The sequence below is a fragment of the Lotus japonicus genome, chromosome 2 (genome assembly GCF_012489685.1).
Source record: "Lotus japonicus ecotype B-129 chromosome 2, LjGifu_v1.2".
Lineage (NCBI taxonomy): Eukaryota > Viridiplantae > Streptophyta > Magnoliopsida > Fabales > Fabaceae > Lotus > Lotus japonicus.
In genome coordinates this window covers 46,724,097-46,744,133 of record NC_080042.1, presented here as the reverse complement: position 1 = coordinate 46,744,133, position 20,037 = coordinate 46,724,097, and the positions used below count along the sequence as shown (strand labels likewise).

Here is a 20,037-nt window from a genome sequence, read left to right as displayed (position 1 = left end):
AGGATGAAGACCTAAAACGTGAAGATGACTGAAGCTGATAGAGAGAGATCGAGTGTTTTAGGATTTGTTATTGTGCTTCGTTCTTGTTATTTGTGAATCCTCTTTGCTCACTGATTCTATAAAGCAAAGAAGGGTTCTGTGTTGTTTGATTACATTCAAACTCTGATTGTTCATTGTGTTTACCAATCACTGTGGCAGTGATTGAGAGGAAGTGAGAGGGGCTCTCATACTTAGGTTGAGATTCTAAGTTGAAATACACTGGGTAGATTAGGAAGTGAACTATGAACTGAGGTGTTCATGAGTGTCTGTAATTCCTGAATCTTGAGATAGTGGATTTCCTTTCTTTGGGTGCAAACCCTCCAGACGTAGGTGAAAGTTTTCACTGAACTGGGTTAACAATTACTGTGTGTTATTGTTTCTGTTGTTAAGTTTTGTTTCGTTTCACTGTTAAGCAGTTGTCGAACCTCTTGTCCCAGCATCGTGCAGGACAATCGTGTCAGAGGGAACCTGAATTTACAATTGGCATCAGAGCAGGCACCCTGTTCTGGTTGGGTGAGCTCCAGGGAGTTTTTATTCAAGTTCTCATGGATAACAAGGAGGGAGGATCAGTTAATAGGCCACCCATTCTGGATGGTACTAACTATGACTACTGGAAGGTTCGCATGACAGCCTTTCTCAAGTCAATTGACAACAAGACTTGGAAAGCTATTGTCAAGGGTTGGAAGCACCCCACTAAGGCTGAGGTTGAAGGCACCTCTACTACTGTTGTGGAAAAACCTGAAGAAGAATGGACCAGTGTTGAAGATGAAGCTGCTCTTGGAAATTCAAAGGCTCTAAATGCTATCTTTAATGGAGTTGACAAAAATATGTTTAGGCTGATCAATACGTGTACTGTGGCAAAGGATGCTTGGGAAATTCTGAAAACTGCACATGAAGGAACTACTCGAGTAAGGATGTCAAGGCTTCAGATGCTTACTACTCAGTTTGAAAATTTGATGATGACAGAAGAAGAGACTATTTCAGAATTCCACATGCGTGTCCGTGACTTGTCTAATGCTTCATTTGCTTTGGGAGAGCCTATGTCAGATGAGAAGCTTGTAAGGAAGATCTTGAGATCTCTTCCTCAGAAGTTTGCTATGAAAGTCACTGCAATTGAGGAGGCTCAAGACATTGAGAACATGAAGGTTGATGAACTTATTGGCTCTTTGCAGACATTTGAGTTGAAACTGAGTGGAAAATCTGAGAAGAAGAATAAGAGTATTGCTTTTGTGTCAAACACTGATGAAGGTGATGATGAAGATTGTGAGGGTGAAAATCTGACTGAGGCTCTGGCCATGCTAGCAAGAAAATTCAACAGAGCATTGAGAAAGATTGATAAAAGAACCAGGCCTAATGTCCAGGACATGAAGTTCGATAACAAACCCAAATTTACTAATTCACAGAGGAAGACCAAAGAAGAAGAAAAATCTGGTCAGAATAAAGGAGTGCAGTGTCATGAATGTGAAGGATATGGTCACATCAGATCTGAATGCGCCACTTATCTAAAGAAGCAGAAGAAAGGTATGATGGTAACTTGGTCAGATGAAGACACTGAAGATGAGGAGGAGATATCTGCAAACAAAGTCAATGCTTTCTCTGGAACCGTCTATGAGTCTGATACAAGTGATGAGGACATTACAGATGAGGAACTGGCTGAGACTTACAAGCTGCTACACATCAAGTGGGAAGAAGCATGTAAACTTGTGAGAGAAAAGCAAAGTGAGATTGAACAACTTGTCTCTCAGAATGAAAGGCTGAAAGAGCTCAGCACAAAGCTGAAGGAAGATCTGGAGGAATGGCAAAGTAAGTTTAATAATGCTGATGTTATGGAAAAGGCTAATCTAGTGTTGATTAATGCAGGACTTCAAGAGGAAGTGGCAACTCTGACAAGAAAGCTTGAAGCTACTCACAAATCTGTTAGAATGTTGAACAGTGGTTCTGATATGCTTGATGAAATTCTGAAGGAAACTAGCAAGCAAGGAGGGAGTTTGAAGGGAATTGGCTTTGACTATAGAACTGCAAACAAAGAAAATCAGAAAGGTTCAAAGAAATTTGTGTCTGCTGCGAAACAAACTGAATTCAAGAAGCCTAGAAATTATCAGTTGTCAGATTCATTGCCCAGACATGTACCTCTGCATGTGAAACCCCGGCTTAAGCTTGATAAAACTGTACCTTGGAAGTGTCACTACTGTGGTAAGAATGGTCATATAAAGCCCTACTGTTACAGGTTATATGGTTATCCTCAGATGCACGATAAAAAGCCTGTTCAGATGAGGAAGCAATGGAAGCCCAAGGGTGAAGTCAGATGTCAGGTAGCCTACACGTCTTTCAGAGCATCATCAAAGGAAGATTGGTATTTTGATAGTGGTTGTTCAAAGCACATGACAGGAAACAAGAGCTTCTTGCAAGACATCAGAAGTCACTCCACCAACTATGTTACTTTTGGAGATGGAGCTAAAGGAAAGATCAAGGGAGTAGGAAATCTTGTTAGCACAGAATCTCCTAACTTGAACAATGTGTTACTTGTAAATGGTTTAACAGCCAACTTAATCAGCATAAGTCAACTGTGTGATCAAGGATATGATGTGAAGTTCAATAAGATAGAATGTGTTGTGACCACTGATGATGAGAGAGTTGTGATGAGAGGAGTCAGATCAAAAGACAACTGTTATATGTGGACATCAGAAGATAAAGCTCATGTTTCCAGATGTTTGTTAACTAAAGAAGATGAGGTGAATGTATGGCATCAAAGACTAGGACATCTCAACTACAGGAGCATGCAAAAGATTCTTGCAGATGAAGCAATAAGGGGATTGCCCAATTTGAGCTTGGGAGAAGGAAAGCTATGTGGAGAATGTCAGATTGGTAAGCAAACCAAGGTGCCACACAAGATGCTCCAGCATCAGACCACGACAAAGGTTCTGGAATTGCTTCACATGGATCTCATGGGTCCCATGCAGGTTGAAAGCTTGGGAGGAAAAAGGTATGTGTTTGTCTGTGTAGATGACTTTTCAAGGTATACATGGGTTGAGTTTCTGAGAGAAAAATCAGAGACTTTTGAAATATTCAAGAATCTATGTATGAGACTTCAGAATGAGAAGGACTGTGTGATTGTGAGAATCAGAAGTGATCATGGAAGGGAGTTTGAAAATTCAAAATTCTTGGAGTTCTGTGGAACAGAAGGTATTAGCCATGAATTTTCTGCCCCCATCACTCCACAGCAGAATGGGATAGTTGAAAGGAAAAATAGAACTCTCCAGGAATCAGCTAGAGTAATGTTACATGCTAAGAAGATTCCACACCAGTTCTGGGCTGAAGCTATGAGTACTGCCTGTTACATACATAATAGAGTCACCATCAGGGCAGGGACATCCTCCACACAGTATGAGCTATGGAAAGGTAGAAAACCGTCTGTAAAATACTTTCACATATTTGGAAGTAAATGTTATATCCTTGCAGATCGTGATCCTAAGAGGAAGCTTGATCCTAGAAGTGATGAAGGAATTTTCATGGGGTATTCTATGAACAGCAAAGCCTATAGAGTTTTTAACTCTCGCACAAGGACCATGATGGAATCTGTGAATGTGACTGTGGATGATGAACCAAGCAAGAAGGAAGAAGCAGTTTTGAATGAAGATGATGATGATGCAGATGTTCCAGCCGATGCTCCAGCAACCGCCCTCGACAACGAGTCAGAAACAAGTGCTGATGAAAAGGAAGACAAAGATATCACATCAACCAAAGCTCCATCAATTAGGGTTCAGAAGAATCATCCTCAAGAAAACATTATTGGTAATCTTCAAGAAGGGGTGACTACCAGATCCAGGAGTATGATTGCTCACAGTTGTTTCATCTCTAAGATAGAACCCAAGAATGTCAATGAAGCTCTCACTGATGAATACTGGATAAATGCTATGCAAGAGGAGCTAGAACAGTTCAGGAGAAATGAAGTGTGGGAGTTAGTGCCTAGACCTGAAGGAGTAAACATCATTGGCACTAAGTGGATCTTCAAGAACAAGTCAGATGAAACTGGAACAGTCACAAGGAATAAAGCAAGGCTTGTTGCTCAAGGATATACTCAGATTGAAGGAGTTAATTTTGATGAGACCTTTGCTCCAGTAGCTAGACTAATTGTGATATTTTTTTGAGATTTGATGTTGTGGTAATTGTAGACAATAATATTTGCTCACTTGATGCTATGAATTATGGAGTATTGTCATAACTGTGAGATTGATTGATTATATTAAATTACATAATTTATTATTTGTTAGTGGAGTGTGAAAAATTTAAGTGGAACATAGATAATATTTTACATTATTTAGTATTATGCTTATCCATATGACATGAGTTCTCACCCTTTTGTTGAAATGATGTTCTATGCGACATCGCTCAGGTGCCGAGTATAGTGGAGGTTCTCGCAAGGGTTAGTCGGAGGAGCTAGTCTTTTATAGGTGGTTTAGTTATGGGAGTCATGCTCTGTTATGTAACACGGGGAAATGTTTAGTATTGTACCTGGATGTTAAGAGTTATTTCATGGACTCTTTATTTATTCTTGGATTATGTTTTAGTTTGGAGTTGAAAAATAAATTCGCTGTGCTATGCATAAGATGTTATGACACTAAAGTTGGGAATTTATATATATATTTTTGGAGAATGACACGTGATTTGATTTATGGTATTGGAGAATAAGAGTTATTTCATGTCGACTGGGCGAGACCCTAGGGTCCCTCGCCCAGGGTTGAAAAATAAATCCGTTGTGCTATGCATAAGATGTTATGACACTAAAGTTGGGAATTTATATATATATTTTTGGAGAATGACGGGTGTTTTGATTTATGGTATTGGAGAATAAGAGTTATTTCATGTGGACTGGGCGAGAACCTAGGGTCCCTCGCCCAGGCGCGCCAGCCCAAGGCGACGTGCAAGCTAGGATATTGGGCCTTCTCCCGGGAGGCCCAACTGGCCCATTAAGGGAAGTTAGGGGCGCCAAGCCCAACCCCCAAATCTATAAATAGGGGACGGATACCAATTGTAAGGGACTCTTAGCTCATTTGAGAAATAACAAGATTGAAATTCAGTTACTTTCTCTCTCTAAGCGGTTATGCTCTAAACTCTCTCTGTAACGTCCCGATTTCCGAGTGTCACTTAGTAACTCAAAAATAAAACAAAGCGGAAAAGGAGGTATTTTTTTTTCGTTTTCTTTTTAGAATAAAAGAGATTTTCAGAATAAAGACGACGCAACCCAAAATGCGATAAACATAAACTAATAAACAATACTATTACAGCCCTGCTGTAACCAAAAGTGTCACAAGTATTGACAAGCGACAGAAAGTGAGCCCGAAGGCAAAAGAGTACAAGTCCAGAAATCAAGTGAGAAGTTTATAAGTACATTCATCCAAAAAGAAAGAGAGTCAGCTCAAAACAGCCTCCTCCAGACTTCCTAATGTCCGACTGCTCTCTGTGATCCCCATGACAGGGAACCACACAAAAAGTAATGCGTCGGGGACCTACCCTGCCCCAAATATAGACACGACTGGTCAGAGCTATGACACTAACACCCAACCTTAGTAAGCTCTAAACACCCATACCATATACTTCCATCCTCGACCCTCATCTGGTCATGCATTCAGTCCGGGTCCTCGTCGAAACTTCAGTAATGGTCATTATGCTCCTGGTCCTCCCCGAGTGACGAATCATCACGAACCAGCTGTCGAACGTCTGGCAGCAGGCCGACTGCCCAAACACAGACATACAAACAAAGCCAAGGCGCTAGGGTCAACTTACAGAATACAATAGATATACAACCAACTTTTGAAGAATAAGGGGGTATATATATATGTTGTATATATAGATATAAGTTATGTATTGCCTACCCCAAGGTATATACATAGCATGTTATCGAATCTCTAATACAATTCAATCATCAAAACACATAACGATGTTTATCAACATCAAATCATCAAGATCCCAACAACTATAGTTAGAGTGCATGATATGTCATGCAACGTCAATCCAAAAATGTTCCAAAAGAAGTAGGCTGGGCACGATCGAGTCAGTCCTAACACTGGCCTTGTGTCGACCATATCCCTCGGGTGCCACTTACAACCTAGACATAGCCGGATCAGCCCTAACCCTGTGGGTCGACTTTTTCCTCCGCTGTGCCCGACATCAACAGGTCGATCCTAACCGTGCGGTCGATCATATCCCTCGTTGAATGCCCGAGGTACTCGAAGGCACCTTTCACGAATAAATGCATGAGTGCAATATGGTGAGCCAAACAACGACCGTCCTCACCAGGATACGTGTGTCTAGCTTAGAGTATATTGTCTCTACTGTACTCGAAGGCATACTGTACCCGAAGGTATGCTGTACCCGAAGGTATACAGTGGTCATTGATCAAAAACTTGCTTAATCAGCAAAAGTGTTAGAGTTTATTGGCTCTACTGTACCCTAAGGTAAATGTCGATTCTGCGACAAAAGACAGATAAATATAAAAAGAGTGCAATCACCCTTGATGACTTCTTGAGTCATCTGACTCATCAAATTTCGATGGTCAAAAACTGCTCAGCGAGCGAAAGAGTACCAATGTACTCGGAAAATTATAGTCCCCTGGCTTGTCTTTTAGATAGCCAAACAAATAAACTGCTCATCGAGCGAAGGGTACTTATGTACTTGGAAACCTATAGTTCCCCGACTTATCCTTTAGATAGTCGAACCATAAAACTGCTCATCGAGCAAAATAGTATAAACATACTCAGAAACTTATGAGTTTCCCCAAAACTTGGATTCGGCGACACTTCTCATTTTCCAAAACTAGTACCCAAGCCCTGAACTTTTATCTGAGATTGTTATCATTATCTAAAGAGTTCAGATGTTGTTTAGTAAATTATGAATTTTCCTTGAAAATTAGTTTTCATTTATGTTTGTCTCTAATCTTATGAGTTTAAAAGATCTCATCATCCCAAGTAACTCCTAGAGAAGGTCTCGATCCACTAAAATAATAATAGGGGTCCGAACCTCGGTTCGTCCCGTCAAACTTTCCAAAATCTCATCATGAGTATGGCATAGCTACTCTTTTTCCCACTCTCTGACGTACAACAGATATATGTATAATTGCACAACCAATTTAGCAAAATCCAACAATCATGGCCCATATATCAACACATCCTAAGATTAACCATTTAGCACATAGCATGTGAATTAATCAACAATCAATCAAAGCAATAAGCAAATCCCAATCAACAATGTCGGCCGAAGCCTCAGACAACGGAGACACACGTCTCAATTAATTCACTCGGTCGAAGCCTCCAGAAAACATTTTCCAGCTCAAAGCGATAAACAATATTCAATGCAATCCTCAATATCAAGCAATATTCAAGTCGAAGTTATCGACGCCTACAATACAAATAGCTAGTAAGTAAGTTGCCATAATCTCGAGTTGTTCCAGTCTTGCGGTGTAGGTCTCGCTCACAAACTTGTTCAGTCAACCCCAAAGTTTCCACAATTGAACCTTTGAGCAAACAAAGCAATAATGAATCAAAACAAGTCGATACAGTCGAAACAATCCTAACTAATGTTCGACAACGCTCAAGAAGTATCAGAGTACAACATTCTAACGCGAATGGAAGAGTTTCACCGAATTGGTGAGTTTTGACTCGTGAAACCAAACAGAAATTCTAATATTTACCTTTGCTCACTAAAATGCGCATAACTCGAGCTACAGAACTCGGAATGACATGAAACCAAAGCCAAAATTTCGGCCAAAATTTCGGCGACTCGAAGGGCTACAGTAAGCATAAGGCCAACCTTGCCAGATTTGAGTTTCCTCACTGTCCTAACAAAAATAGGTCCCGACCACTCTCCAATTTAGCGTTTCGGCGCTTTTTCTTTGATCTAATTTAATTCCTAGGTAGTCTTAGGGTATATCTAGGTTAAATCAACGCTCGGAAAAATTTTAGAAATTGAATTGCACATAGGGGTAGTTTGGTAAAAAAATTAAAGCTCAAAAACTCAAAGTTGAAACTTCGAAAAACAAAATTGATGGGGTCGTTCACAACGACATTTATAGCAACTAATCCTAAGGGCACTAAGTCGGATTGTGGCTTTTCGAAGATAAAGTTTCAATATGTGCGTAAATGGGTTTTTACACTGTTTTTCAGATCTACGGCGACTCGATCAAAATCGGCGCGCAACGGCGAGAGATTCAGCTTGTTGGGCAATTATAGAAGGTAGTTCAAAAGAAAAATCGGTAAAATCAAACAATTTTACCAAAAACTCGAAACTTTGAGCTCAGAAAGAGATAAAGAAACGCGATAAAAAGAACGATCAGAGGTAAGAAGTGAGTAGATTACCTCTGTGTCGTGAAGTAGAGACAAACAACTCGAAGATCGGTCAAGAAACGACGAAGTTCTCCCTCTCCCTCTCTTCCTCCTTGCTCACGGCCACACACATGAAGAATGGTGAGTTTTTGTGTTTTTTTTCCTATGTATAGGAGAGTGAAATCGCGGGAAAATTAATATTTCTCGATTTCGATTTTTGCAGTACGTTCATCTGTGAATTCTAAGTGAGATTCTGGCAACAGATTTCCAGAACTCAAAACAAGTCTCTTGAATTTGAAGAAAACGATCCAAAAGCGGTGTGAGTTAAAATACTCCGAAAAACTACTTTTTGCTATGAAAGTCGGATGACAAAACTTCCTTCTCAAGAAAGGTTGGTAACATCTAAAGAAATCTGGCAACGCGGATGGAATCTTCGTTAGAAGCTCCGAATAGAAAAGGTTTTCATTCAGTGTTGGAATTTAAAGTCTTGAGAGAATAGAATTTAGCGTCGTCGGACTTTCGAGAAGTGAAACCTTTCGTGCGTACAGTTCAAAGTTCTAAAATGAAACGCTGGTCGAGGGAAAAATAAAGAGAACTTCTTATTTTTCCAAGGATTTTGAATTTCGATTAAATAGTGCTTTAAGAGCGGACATAGCCTTTTTCGGACTCTCTCGACCTTAGTCGGGTGTGGAAATGGCTCGTGCTAACTCTTATACTGAACACAGTACTATCCTTAAGCAATTTCCTGAACGTTATTCTTCATCAAGTCGTCCGAAACAGCATTCTCCTTTACAAGGTCATTTTGCGGTTAAACTGGTTCTACTCTTGGGTTGGAAAAATAATTAAAATAATTATTTAAATACAAGTCTGAAATTTGGGTCTTACACTCTCTAGATTCTCATGTCACGATCCTTTAACTCTAGGAACCGTACCTGATCTCTATTTTATTGGATAGAACATTTGGCGCCGTCTGTGGGGATCGGTAGATTTCGATTCCCGGACTACGTGGATTGTGATTTTGTCGAGAGAAATCAGATTTTCTGTGCAATTTTACTTCGATTTTTGGATTTTCGGTTAAACTCTAGTCATCTGACGGAACTTGATGGAGTCACGTTGATAGCTCCTTTGCAAGTGTACAAAGTTGCCCGTAGTAATAAATTATCGATCCCTCGAGGATTGTGATTCAATAATAGTTTCTATTAATTCTCTTATTCAGACTTACAAAAATAAAAACCAATTTCAGATTTAGAAGTAGTGATGTTGAACGCAATAAGTAACACTGAAAATTAAACAGATTTGAGAATTCAGTTGGGGAAAATAGCACTCGGGTATGTTTCACCTATTTGTCCTATGATTCAATTTTAACAATATTTATATAAACTCAATAATCCTCTCTTCGGCGATCTAGCATTTATTCTAGGATGTTGATAACTCACACGCCCTAGACTTCCAATTCAAATACTAAGTCTGTTTTACGAGCACCTAGACCAGAGAATTGGAGATTAAGTCCTAATTAAACTAGTCAACGCAAGTAGGTTTTACTCTTGAATCAAGCAGTAGGGAACGCCTAATCGAATCGAATCCTTATTTCCCTAATTCCTAATCAACTTCCGTTCTCATAGAAATTAGCAAATTCCTTGCGTGCACTCAAGAATAAACAATATAAATTGATTCAATTATGAAGATTGGAAAAGAGAATTCATATAAATAAAGATTCAAATCAAAACATAATTCAAAAGGGATTCACAACCCAAGTACTAAAAGAAGTTTAGTCAAGCATGGCCATAATCAAGAATTAAAGAGAAAGAAAATAGCACCTAAAATCCTCAGGAGGAACCTTGCAAAAGCTCTCAAAACCCTAAGAAGTCTGTGCTCAATTCCAATCACCAAAAACCTCCCAGAAATAATACTGCTACCAAAATATATATATTAAGTTTTTTCCAAATATTCCCTTTCCGTTTCAAACTCTGTTGCTGGCTGCAACCTTTCACGTGGTCCCTCTTTCATTTTGGCTTTTAATGCTGCCACGTGTCAGAATCCAACTGGTGCAAGCTTAAAGTGCAAATTCCAGTACTCCGCGCACCACCGTTCTTATGGTAGACCTTTGTCAAGATTGAACCACGTGGCAGAGAAGAAAACACAGACCATTCGATCTCTGCGTGTGCATGGTAATTCCCGTCGACCATGAGCACCACATCAGCTCCCTTTTCCTGATTTTCTCTTTTCTTTTTATTCTGAAAATCATAAATAAAATAAAATAAAAATATCAAAATAAATCAAATAAAATACTAGAAAGATAACAATCCAAAAATAAACAACCTAAATCCTAACTAAATCTATAATTTAAAAAGTACTAATTAATGATAAGATAAAAACTACTAAAATCTAACAAATCAAAATAAAAACTCCTAAATTCCTAAAATAATTAAAAATACGAAAATTAAATAAAAATACTATAAAAACTAAATAAAACTCATAAAATAAATTAAAAATAAAATAAAAGACCCACAAAAATACCCTTATAACCCGGGTCAACACACCACTATACTCAATGACAGCTTGTCCTCAAGCGTAAACTCAAGTAGCTTGTCCTCAAGCACAAAACTAATCACCCCTAACTCAGATGCCAAATTTTCAGTCTAAAAACCTAGGGTTCATCACAGTAGTTTATGCAAGTGCTAAAATAAGAAAGTGAATAAACTTCAGTAAATGAGAATTACAAGTAGCAAGGAAACAAAGTCAAGAGTCCGTACACAAATAAGCTCACACATCTCTCAGCTCATGAACAAACAAGTACAGTGCATCAAACCTGGCTATCTTTCAACTCAAAATCAAATAAGACAGTAAAGCAATTAGGAGAGACCTCATCAGGTTGTAACGTGGCTAAGGGTGCAATGTAGGTATGAAACTGAAAGAATTGACAACTCAAAGGGCTACCCAATGTTGGTTAAGTGATTTTTTTTCATGACGCACAAAAGAGCAATAGATTCAACACATTTAGGCTCTCCCTCTTATTTTTTCTCGTCATTTGGAACAAAGTAATGAAGTGATTGGGGAATATAGAAAGTGGGATGACCACCCCCATAACCTTACTCACTTATATCATATTTTTTTCTTTCCCTTTGTTCCGAGGCACATACCTCAAATTTGTACACTTTTTCCTTTTCATTTTTTTTTGAGAGAAGAGAAGCCTACAATTTTTTAAGCTCTTTCCAATTTTTAAGTAACTAAGATCACTTACCAACCAAACAAATCACCAAAGCAAGGTACCAAATAAATAATCATTAAGGCTCAAAGGGCCACTAAGGGAAATATGAACACAAATTCTGAAAGCCAACAAAAATTTCTATAAGTCTCTCTCTGAATCACAAAACTGCACATATTCAATCGAGATGCAAATCAAAACAGGTTCAAGCAGGTACAAGTATGTCAGAATATTCACTCAACACTCAGAAACAAAAGGGTAAGTGTACCCATAATCAGAACTCAAAACAGTGTTTCCAAGCAACTCAACTCAGGTTCCCAAAGCTACCCAACTCTCATTCTCTTAACACAAACAGTTCCCCACATGTGAATCACCCAAATAACTTATTTTCATCAATTTTCACAAACAAAACAAGCATCTAAATTTAAGGTGAAACCGCTTAAGATATGCAAGTAACATGGTGCACAACACAGGAATATAAGGGTAAACAGACTCATAAAAAATGAAATACATACTGCTACTAGCAAAAAGTGAACATGCACAATAGGAGAAACGTGGTTTATGAATTACTTCCCTGTTTGTTCCATGTAGATGCAACATTTGATAGTACCAGGACTTCATCAACAAATGGGGTCTCCAACCTTGTTCAAACTTTTTTCAACAAACTCTAGTCCTTACAACATGAACAAACACATAAAAAATACCATAGATAATTGCATCTCACATAATGTAAAAAAAAAGTAATTTTTATGATTAAAAAGAAAAAACTGATATTTTTTTTTGAATTTTTAAAAAATTTGTCTATTTTTTTATTTTCTGGACTTTAAAAAAAAACAGAGTAAAAAAAAAAAGAAAAACAGGAAACTACGTTTTTTTTTTTAACAGAGAATAAAGCAGCGGAATCAGTAGAACTGCAGCAATAGACTTGCGCTGGGCAAAAACGGCGCAACCGCGCCATATTTGGCGCTGCAAATTCCAGTAAGCTTTTTTTTTTCTTTTCCGAGCTAATGCAGCGGTTTCGTTGTTTCGCTGCTATAGAGTGGACAGAAGCGCCACTAAAAGTCCTTATTTTACCAGAATTTTCCAAACTTAACCAATTTTCAGCTCTCTAACCTATGCAATGCATGAGACTCTACTACACCCTAAGACTCAAAATATCATAAAAACTCATACTAAGGAATTTTTTTTATTATTAAAACTAACGGTACGAAACCAAATAAAATAAATGATTAAAACTAAGAAGCAAAATGAAAATGATATTATAACCAACGAAATAAAACTAAAACTATCATTTGGGTTGTCTCGCAAGAAGCGCAATTTTATAGTCTTTGCTAGACTCCCCTGGACTCAGAATGTCATCCAGGGTTTATCCCAAAGTGCATTGCACTTTCGGGATCTTTCAATTGAGCACACACCTTAGTTAGATTTTTGCATGCAACCTCAAGAGCTAAAACACAATCATTAAATTTAGAGTTAAGAGAGATAGGAGATATTTCATTTTTCTTACGCTTTGGCTTCCATTGGAAACACCCACCTTTTACCTTCACCTCTGAGTTGATATTCTCCTTATGCTTAGAGTTGATGACCATGCTCATTGAGTAGACTTGCTTAGTTTGGTCACTCTGTGCGTCTTCCTTTTTCTTCTTATTTGTTGCTCCAGCTTTTTCTTTAAGGAAGAATTGCTTCAGCTTTTCATCACTCCACTCTTCCATCATTTTCACCAAAAATACATCATTCTTCTCAACTGGTTTTGGCTTCAGGTCAAATATGTTGAAAGTGATCTTCTCATCAGCTACCCTTAAAGATATTTTTCCTTTCCCCACATTTATTTTCGCTTGTGAAGTGGCTAGGAACGGTCTTCCCAGAATCAATGGTATTTTAGAGTCCTCATCCATATCAATTATCACGAAGTCCACCGGGAACTCGAACTCTCCTACTCTTACTAGCACATCTTCAACAACTCCCCATGGAGCCACTATGGAGCGATCCGCTAATTGAAGCATCATCATTGTCGGCTTCAGTTCTCCAACATTAAGTCGCTCAAACATTGATAGGGGCATTAAGTTGACGCTTGACCCTTGAAATTCATATTCACCTAGGACAGATGTGATACACAATGTTGCAACAATGTGTAGCACAACAAAACACAATCAGAGTATTAAAAATAAACAAACAGTTAAACAGACAAACACAAGGAGTTGTTAACCCAGTTCGGTGAACATCACCTACGTCTGGAGGATACCAATCCAGGAGTCAATTCACTATCAAATAATAGTTCTCAAGTCACATGAAAGTCCCTCCTATACCTAATTACTCCCCCTTAGTATAGAGCCTCTTTTATGTCCACCACTATTACACAAGTGAATCTAGCTTAGCCCTTCTCCTCTAAGCTATGAGAAAACTTTCTCTAACCCCTAATGACCACTGCCACAGCGATCAAATCATGTTTATCAATAAACAAGTTTGATGAGATTACAACTCAACTAAACAAATCAACTTAGTACTTTGATGAACGAAAGCACTAAGTTGGTACAAAACTCACAAGAGGACTCACAAACAAAAACCCTAAGATCAGTATATATCTCGCTGAATCCGTGTGCAGCTAGGGTTTATAAGTTCCTTTATATAGACGTTCACGTGAGGCTTGGATCTTCAATGGGCTGAACGTCAAGAGTCCACTAACACACTTCTGGAAAGAATCTTCAAGGAATCAAATCTTACCAGAATAAAATAACAGAACCAAGTAAAACAGAATTAAAACTTTGAGATAGACTTGGTTCACACGTTATCAATCTTGTTACTTCAGCCAAGATTAAAACAAACACGCCTTCAGGAGATAAAACGCACAGCATAGAATAAATCTTCTGAATCCCCATACAATCAGCAACCTCACAACAAACTTGACTTTAACGACTGAACCAACAACATATGTAATTCCACCATGTTGCGCCAGATGTTGGAACATATGGTTGCACATCATGGTTTGAGCAAAATGCAGCCAATCAAAAGAACTACAATCTCCCCCTTTGGCAAATTTTTGCTAAAACATGATCAGAAAGCCAAACAATGCAAAAACAACAATACTCATCCATTAACACAAAACAGCACACAGCATATGATGAACTGAACACACTACTGAGTCGGAATACAGAACACCATACTTAGTCTGAATAACAAAAACACTCAACAACAGCACAAACACAAGCAACAGTACCATTCTCCCCCTTATTAGCAGAATTTGTCAAAGGGTGCAGAGAACCAACATAAGTCAACAGAATATTGCAACCATATTGAAGAGAAGAAGGAACAAGTACACTAATCACTAGTAGTGTCATCATCAAAAGTACCAGCATCATCTTGATCATTAGCAGCAGCATTGTCTTCAAGAGGCCTCTTGCCTTTAGTCAACTGTAGAATGAGAGTGTCCACATTCTTCTTCCTCAATGTACAACTAGTAATTGTGTCCTGAAGCATCTTAAACACGACAATAAGCGCAACAATAGGAGTCTCAGGAGTCTTCTGAGAGGAAGCACCCTCCCCCTGAGTCATCTCAGCCAAACCAGCAACATCAGAAACATGAGCACCAGCTAGCAGCCTGTAATCAATAGTGAGAAGACTAGCCTTCTTGCTAGGAACCTCATCAACAAGGAGAATTTGAGGATGTTGGCTCAAGATAATCCCACAAAGTAAACAAGGAAAACCAATAGGGAGCTTGATAGCAAAGGTTTCAGCATGCTTCATAGTTTGAGCAAAGACATATTCGCCAAAATCAAACTGAGCCTTAGTACCTATCAGATAAATTAATTTTTCCAAACCTGAAGAAACATCCGAGCTGTGTGTGGTAGGAGCCCAATTTGCAGCACCAATGCGATTCAAGATAGCATACTTCACACTCAAATGAGTAGAGGACAACAAACCTTTGACATGCCACACCATAACTTGACCAGCTGTGAGTTCAGTAGTAATAGCACTCAAAGACAACTCTGCATTTCCTGTGTCAATAGCGCTTCTTCCCAAATACTGATTAATGATCTCAGGTGAAAAGTGTACACACCTACCACGCACAAAAACTTTCCTGAAATCAGGATGCCCAGACACAGTGCAATTTGTAGTCACATTCACAATAAATTCTCTCACCAACTTGTCATAGCAGCCACCAATCTCAGTAACAGTTTTCAACAACCCAGCGGCCTCAATAAGTTCCATAATTTCTTGACAATGCAAAATCTCACCAGTCAATTCCCTCTCTTGAGCAATCCTGCGCTGATAAACATACTTCCACTTACCAACACTTTCTTCAGAGTGAAAGGAAATGTTATCCAAAGGAGCAGCAGGCACATTTTCTGGAATTCGTTTCCCAATCTTGCGCTTTCGAGCAGCAGAACCAGTATCTGACTTATCCAACTCCACAGTTGGAGTCTCATCAACAACAGGAGTAGCATTATCTTTGTGAACCTTTCTCTTGACATTCTGTACAACAGGAGTATCATCATCAAGAATAATGACCTTCTTGCGCTTCTTGTTCTCACTCAAACCCAAACCTAACTTCTTGCCATAGGACCGCGTAGAGTACTTACGAACAACAGTCATCTTCCGCCTCTTTGAAGCAACAGAAGCAGAAGCACCAAGGGTGTTGATCAACACCTCATCAGATTCTGAGTTTTCAATGACATCCTGAACATCCTCGACATGCATATCTTTATCAACGGAGGGAGTAGAGTTGGGAACCATTACCTCTTCCTCAAGATGATCAGAATCCTTGTTGCAATCAGTATCAACATCGTGGCTTGATTGATTGTTGCTTGGTGATGGAACAATTGGATCTACATCTGCATGTAAAACTTCCTTGAGAGGAGTTTCCAACACTTCAGTGATACGAGGATCAGCAACATCATCACCTGTACTTGGGTTGATTTCAGCCTCGGAATTCACTCCCTGGGTAGCCGCTGAGCTTCTCGTTACCATCTTCTTCTTTGCTTTGGACGCATCTGACTTGGATCGTGCCTTTTTCCCTTTCTTCTTGCACGGATCAGACGATGGTTGAGGAATACCTTGAGCAATTGCGATTTCAGAGGTATGAGGAGAGGATTTTGAAACCCTTGAAGATTTTGGGGTTTTGGATTTCAAACCCATTACCTTTACCCCGTAAGCATTCATCTCAGGAGTGAGTTTCTTGCTAGAATCTTGACTCATGGTGAAGAGGACACAAAGAAGGAAACACGGGTCTTCAAGAAAAGGATGGACGGTTTTAGAGTGAGTTTCAGAGATTTGAAGTTGTGCAGTGGAGGTTGCAGGAGAGATTATCAAGAAACAATGGAAATTCCTGATTAAGCGTGCCTCAAAAGTAATGACAAAATAGCCGTTGGCACACCAAAATCCCTTTAATTGCGATAATTCCTCAAATAGGCAGATACCCAATAACTGTCTCAATTTTTCAAACTGTGTGGCATCCAGAGCTTTGGTAAAAATATCTGCTAACTGCTTTTCAGTTGAGACATGTTCCAAAGTAACAGTACCATCTTCAACTAACTCCCTGATGAAATGATGACGAATATCAATATGTTTTGTTCTGCTGTGCTGAATTGGATTTTTGGTTATGTTGATAGCACTTAGATTGTCACAAAACAATGTCATAACATCTTGCTGCACATTATACTCCTTTAACATTTGTTTCATCCACATCAACTGAGTGCAACTACTTCCAGCAGCTATATATTCAGCTTCTGCCGTAGAGAGAGACACACAATTTTGCTTTTTACTGAACCAAGAGATTAGATTGTTTCCAAGAAAAAGCATCCACCTGATGTGCTCTTTCTATCATCAGCCCTTCCAGCCCAATCTGCATCACAGTAACCTGTTAGCACTGAATTAGTGTTGTGAGAGTACAGAATGCCATAATCACTTGTACCACTGATATACTTAATGATCCTTTTCACTTGAATGAGATGACTAGTCTTTGGTTCTGCTTGATACCTAGCACAAACTCCAACCGCAAAAGTAATATCTGGTCTGCTGGCAGTGAGATACAAAAGACTTCCAATCATACTTCTATATAAACTAGGATCCACATCAGTACCTTTCTCATCCTTTGTGAGCTTGATATGAGTTGCAGCAGGTGTTCTTTTGTGACTAGTATTCTCAAGACCAAACTTCTTAACAATCCCCTTAGCATACTTACTTTGTGTGATGAATAGGGTATCTTCCATCTGTTTTACCTGAAGTCCCAGAAAGTAAGTTAATTCCCCTACAAGACTCATTTCAAACTCAGATTTCATTTGTTCAACAAATTGTTCCACCATCTGGTTCGACATGCCACCAAACACAATGTCATCAACAGAAATTTGAGCTACCATAAGTTCACTGCCATTTTTCTTAACAAACAAGGTCTTGTCAATGTCACCTTTGTCATAACCATTGTTGATCAGAAATTCTGTTAATCTTTCATACCATGCTCTAGGTGCTTGTTTTAAGCCATACAGAGCCTTTTTCAATCTGTACTCATGATCAGAAATTCTGTTAATCTTTCATACCATGCTCTAGGTGCTTGTTTTAAGCCATACAGAGCCTTTTTCAATCTGTACACATGATCTGGAAAGCTTGGATCTACAAACCCTTTAGGTTGTTCCACATAGACTTCTTCATTCAAGTAACCATTCAAGAATGCACTCTTGACATCCATCTGATATAGTCTGAATTTCAGCAAACATGCTACTCCCAACAGCAACCTGATAGATTCAAGACGAGCAACAGGAGCAAAAGTTTCATCAAAGTCTATTCCTTCTATTTGAGAGTATCCCTGAGCAACTAGACGAGATTTGTTCCTTGTCACATTACCACTTTCATCAGACTTGTTCCTGAATATCCACTTAGTTCCCACAACATTTGCATCATCAGGTCTTGGAACCAATTCCCACACTTCATTCCTCTTGAACAGTCCCAGTTCCTCTTGCATGGATTGAATCCAGAACTCATCAGTCAGAGCTTCTTTGACGTTCTTTGGTTCTATTTTTGATATGAAGCATGCATTAGAAACTAGATCCCTTGACCTTGTAATAACCCCATCATTCAGATCACCAATGATATTTTCCTTTGGATGTATCTTCTGAATTCTAATAGAGGGTTCTTTGGTAGCTAAAGGCGGTTGAGAGACAGTGTTTTCTTGTTCATTTGGGAATTGAATTGCTGGCTCATCTGGTTCCACATTTGTACACTCATATGGTAGATCATCTTCATCATGAGCTTGTCCCGTTCTCTCATTGGATGTATCATCAACAACTACATTAATGGATTCCATCATGACTTTAGTACGAATATTATAAACTCTGTATGCTCTGCTGTTTCCAGAATACCCCAGAAATATTCCAACTTCACTTTTAGGATCCAGTTTTCTCCTGTGTTCTCTATCAGACAGAATGTAACACTTGCTGCCAAAAACATGGAAATACTTCACTGTAGGTTTTTTCCCTTTCCATAGTTCATACTGAGTGACTGTATCTCCTTGACGAATAGTGTCGCGATTGTGAATGTAGCAGGCAGTGTTGATAGCCTCAGCCCAAAAATGATATGGTAGATTTTTAGCATGCAACATAGCTCTGGCAGATTCTTGCAATGTTCTGTTCTTCCTTTCAACCACTCCATTTTGCTGAGGAGTGATAGGAGTAGAGAATTCATGTTTGATTCCTTCAGAGGAGAAAAACTCAGAGAATTGACCATTCTCAAATTCTTTTCCATGATCACTTCTTATTTTAACAATCCCACTCCCTTTTTCCCTTTGCACTTGGAGACATAGTTCTTTGAACACTTCAAAGGTGTCTGACTTCTCCTTCAGAAATTCTACCCAAGTGAATCTGGAAAAATCATCTACACAGACAAAAACGTACCTTTTTCCTCCCAGACTTTCCACTTGCATTGGCCCCATCAAATCCATGTGCAGTAGTTCAAGCACTTTTGATGTAGTCAGATGTTGTAGCTTCTGGTGGGACATTTTGACTTGCTTCCCAATCTGACATTCACCACAAACCTTTCCTTCTTGAATTTTCAACTTTGGTATTCCTCTAACTGCTTCCTCAGCAACAATTCTTTTCATACTCTTAAGATTCAGATGACCTAACTTTTGGTGCCAGATTCTAACTTCATCTTCCTTAGACATCAAACATCGAGCAGACAAGGATGTTGTTTCAGAGGTCCACATGTAGCAGTTGTCCTTTGATCTAGCTCCTCTCATTAGCACATCCTTGTTCTTATTTTTGACAACACACCCAGATTGTTTGAACACCACCTTCAAGCCTTGGTCACAAAGTTGACTTATGCTGATCAAGTTTGCAGTTAATCCTTCAACTAACAGAACATCATCAAGGTTTGGAGATCCTGTGTCAGACAATTTTCCAATTCCTCTGATCTTTCCTTTGGCTCCATCACCGAAAGTAACAAAGCTCTTAGCATGTGGTTTCATTTTCTCAAGATAACTCTTCACTC

The 20,037-nt window shown here is 39.0% G+C and overlaps 1 protein-coding gene across 1 annotated transcript; it reads right to left on the bottom strand.

The window, feature by feature from the left end:
* Window positions 1–14,877: 14,877 nt before the first annotated feature.
* LOC130736522 (uncharacterized) lies at window positions 14,878–17,229 on the bottom strand. Its single transcript, XM_057588345.1, has one exon. It carries the CDS (start codon window positions 17,227–17,229, stop codon window positions 14,878–14,880), a length of 2,352 nt encoding a protein of 783 aa, XP_057444328.1.
* Window positions 17,230–20,037: the final 2,808 nt, after the last annotated feature.

Bases quoted from the DNA above. Each gene is read 5' to 3' on its own strand.
- LOC130736522 (XM_057588345.1), bottom strand. From the start codon at position 17,229: ATGTTAAAGGAGTATAATGTGCAGCAAGATGTTATGACATTGTTTTGT.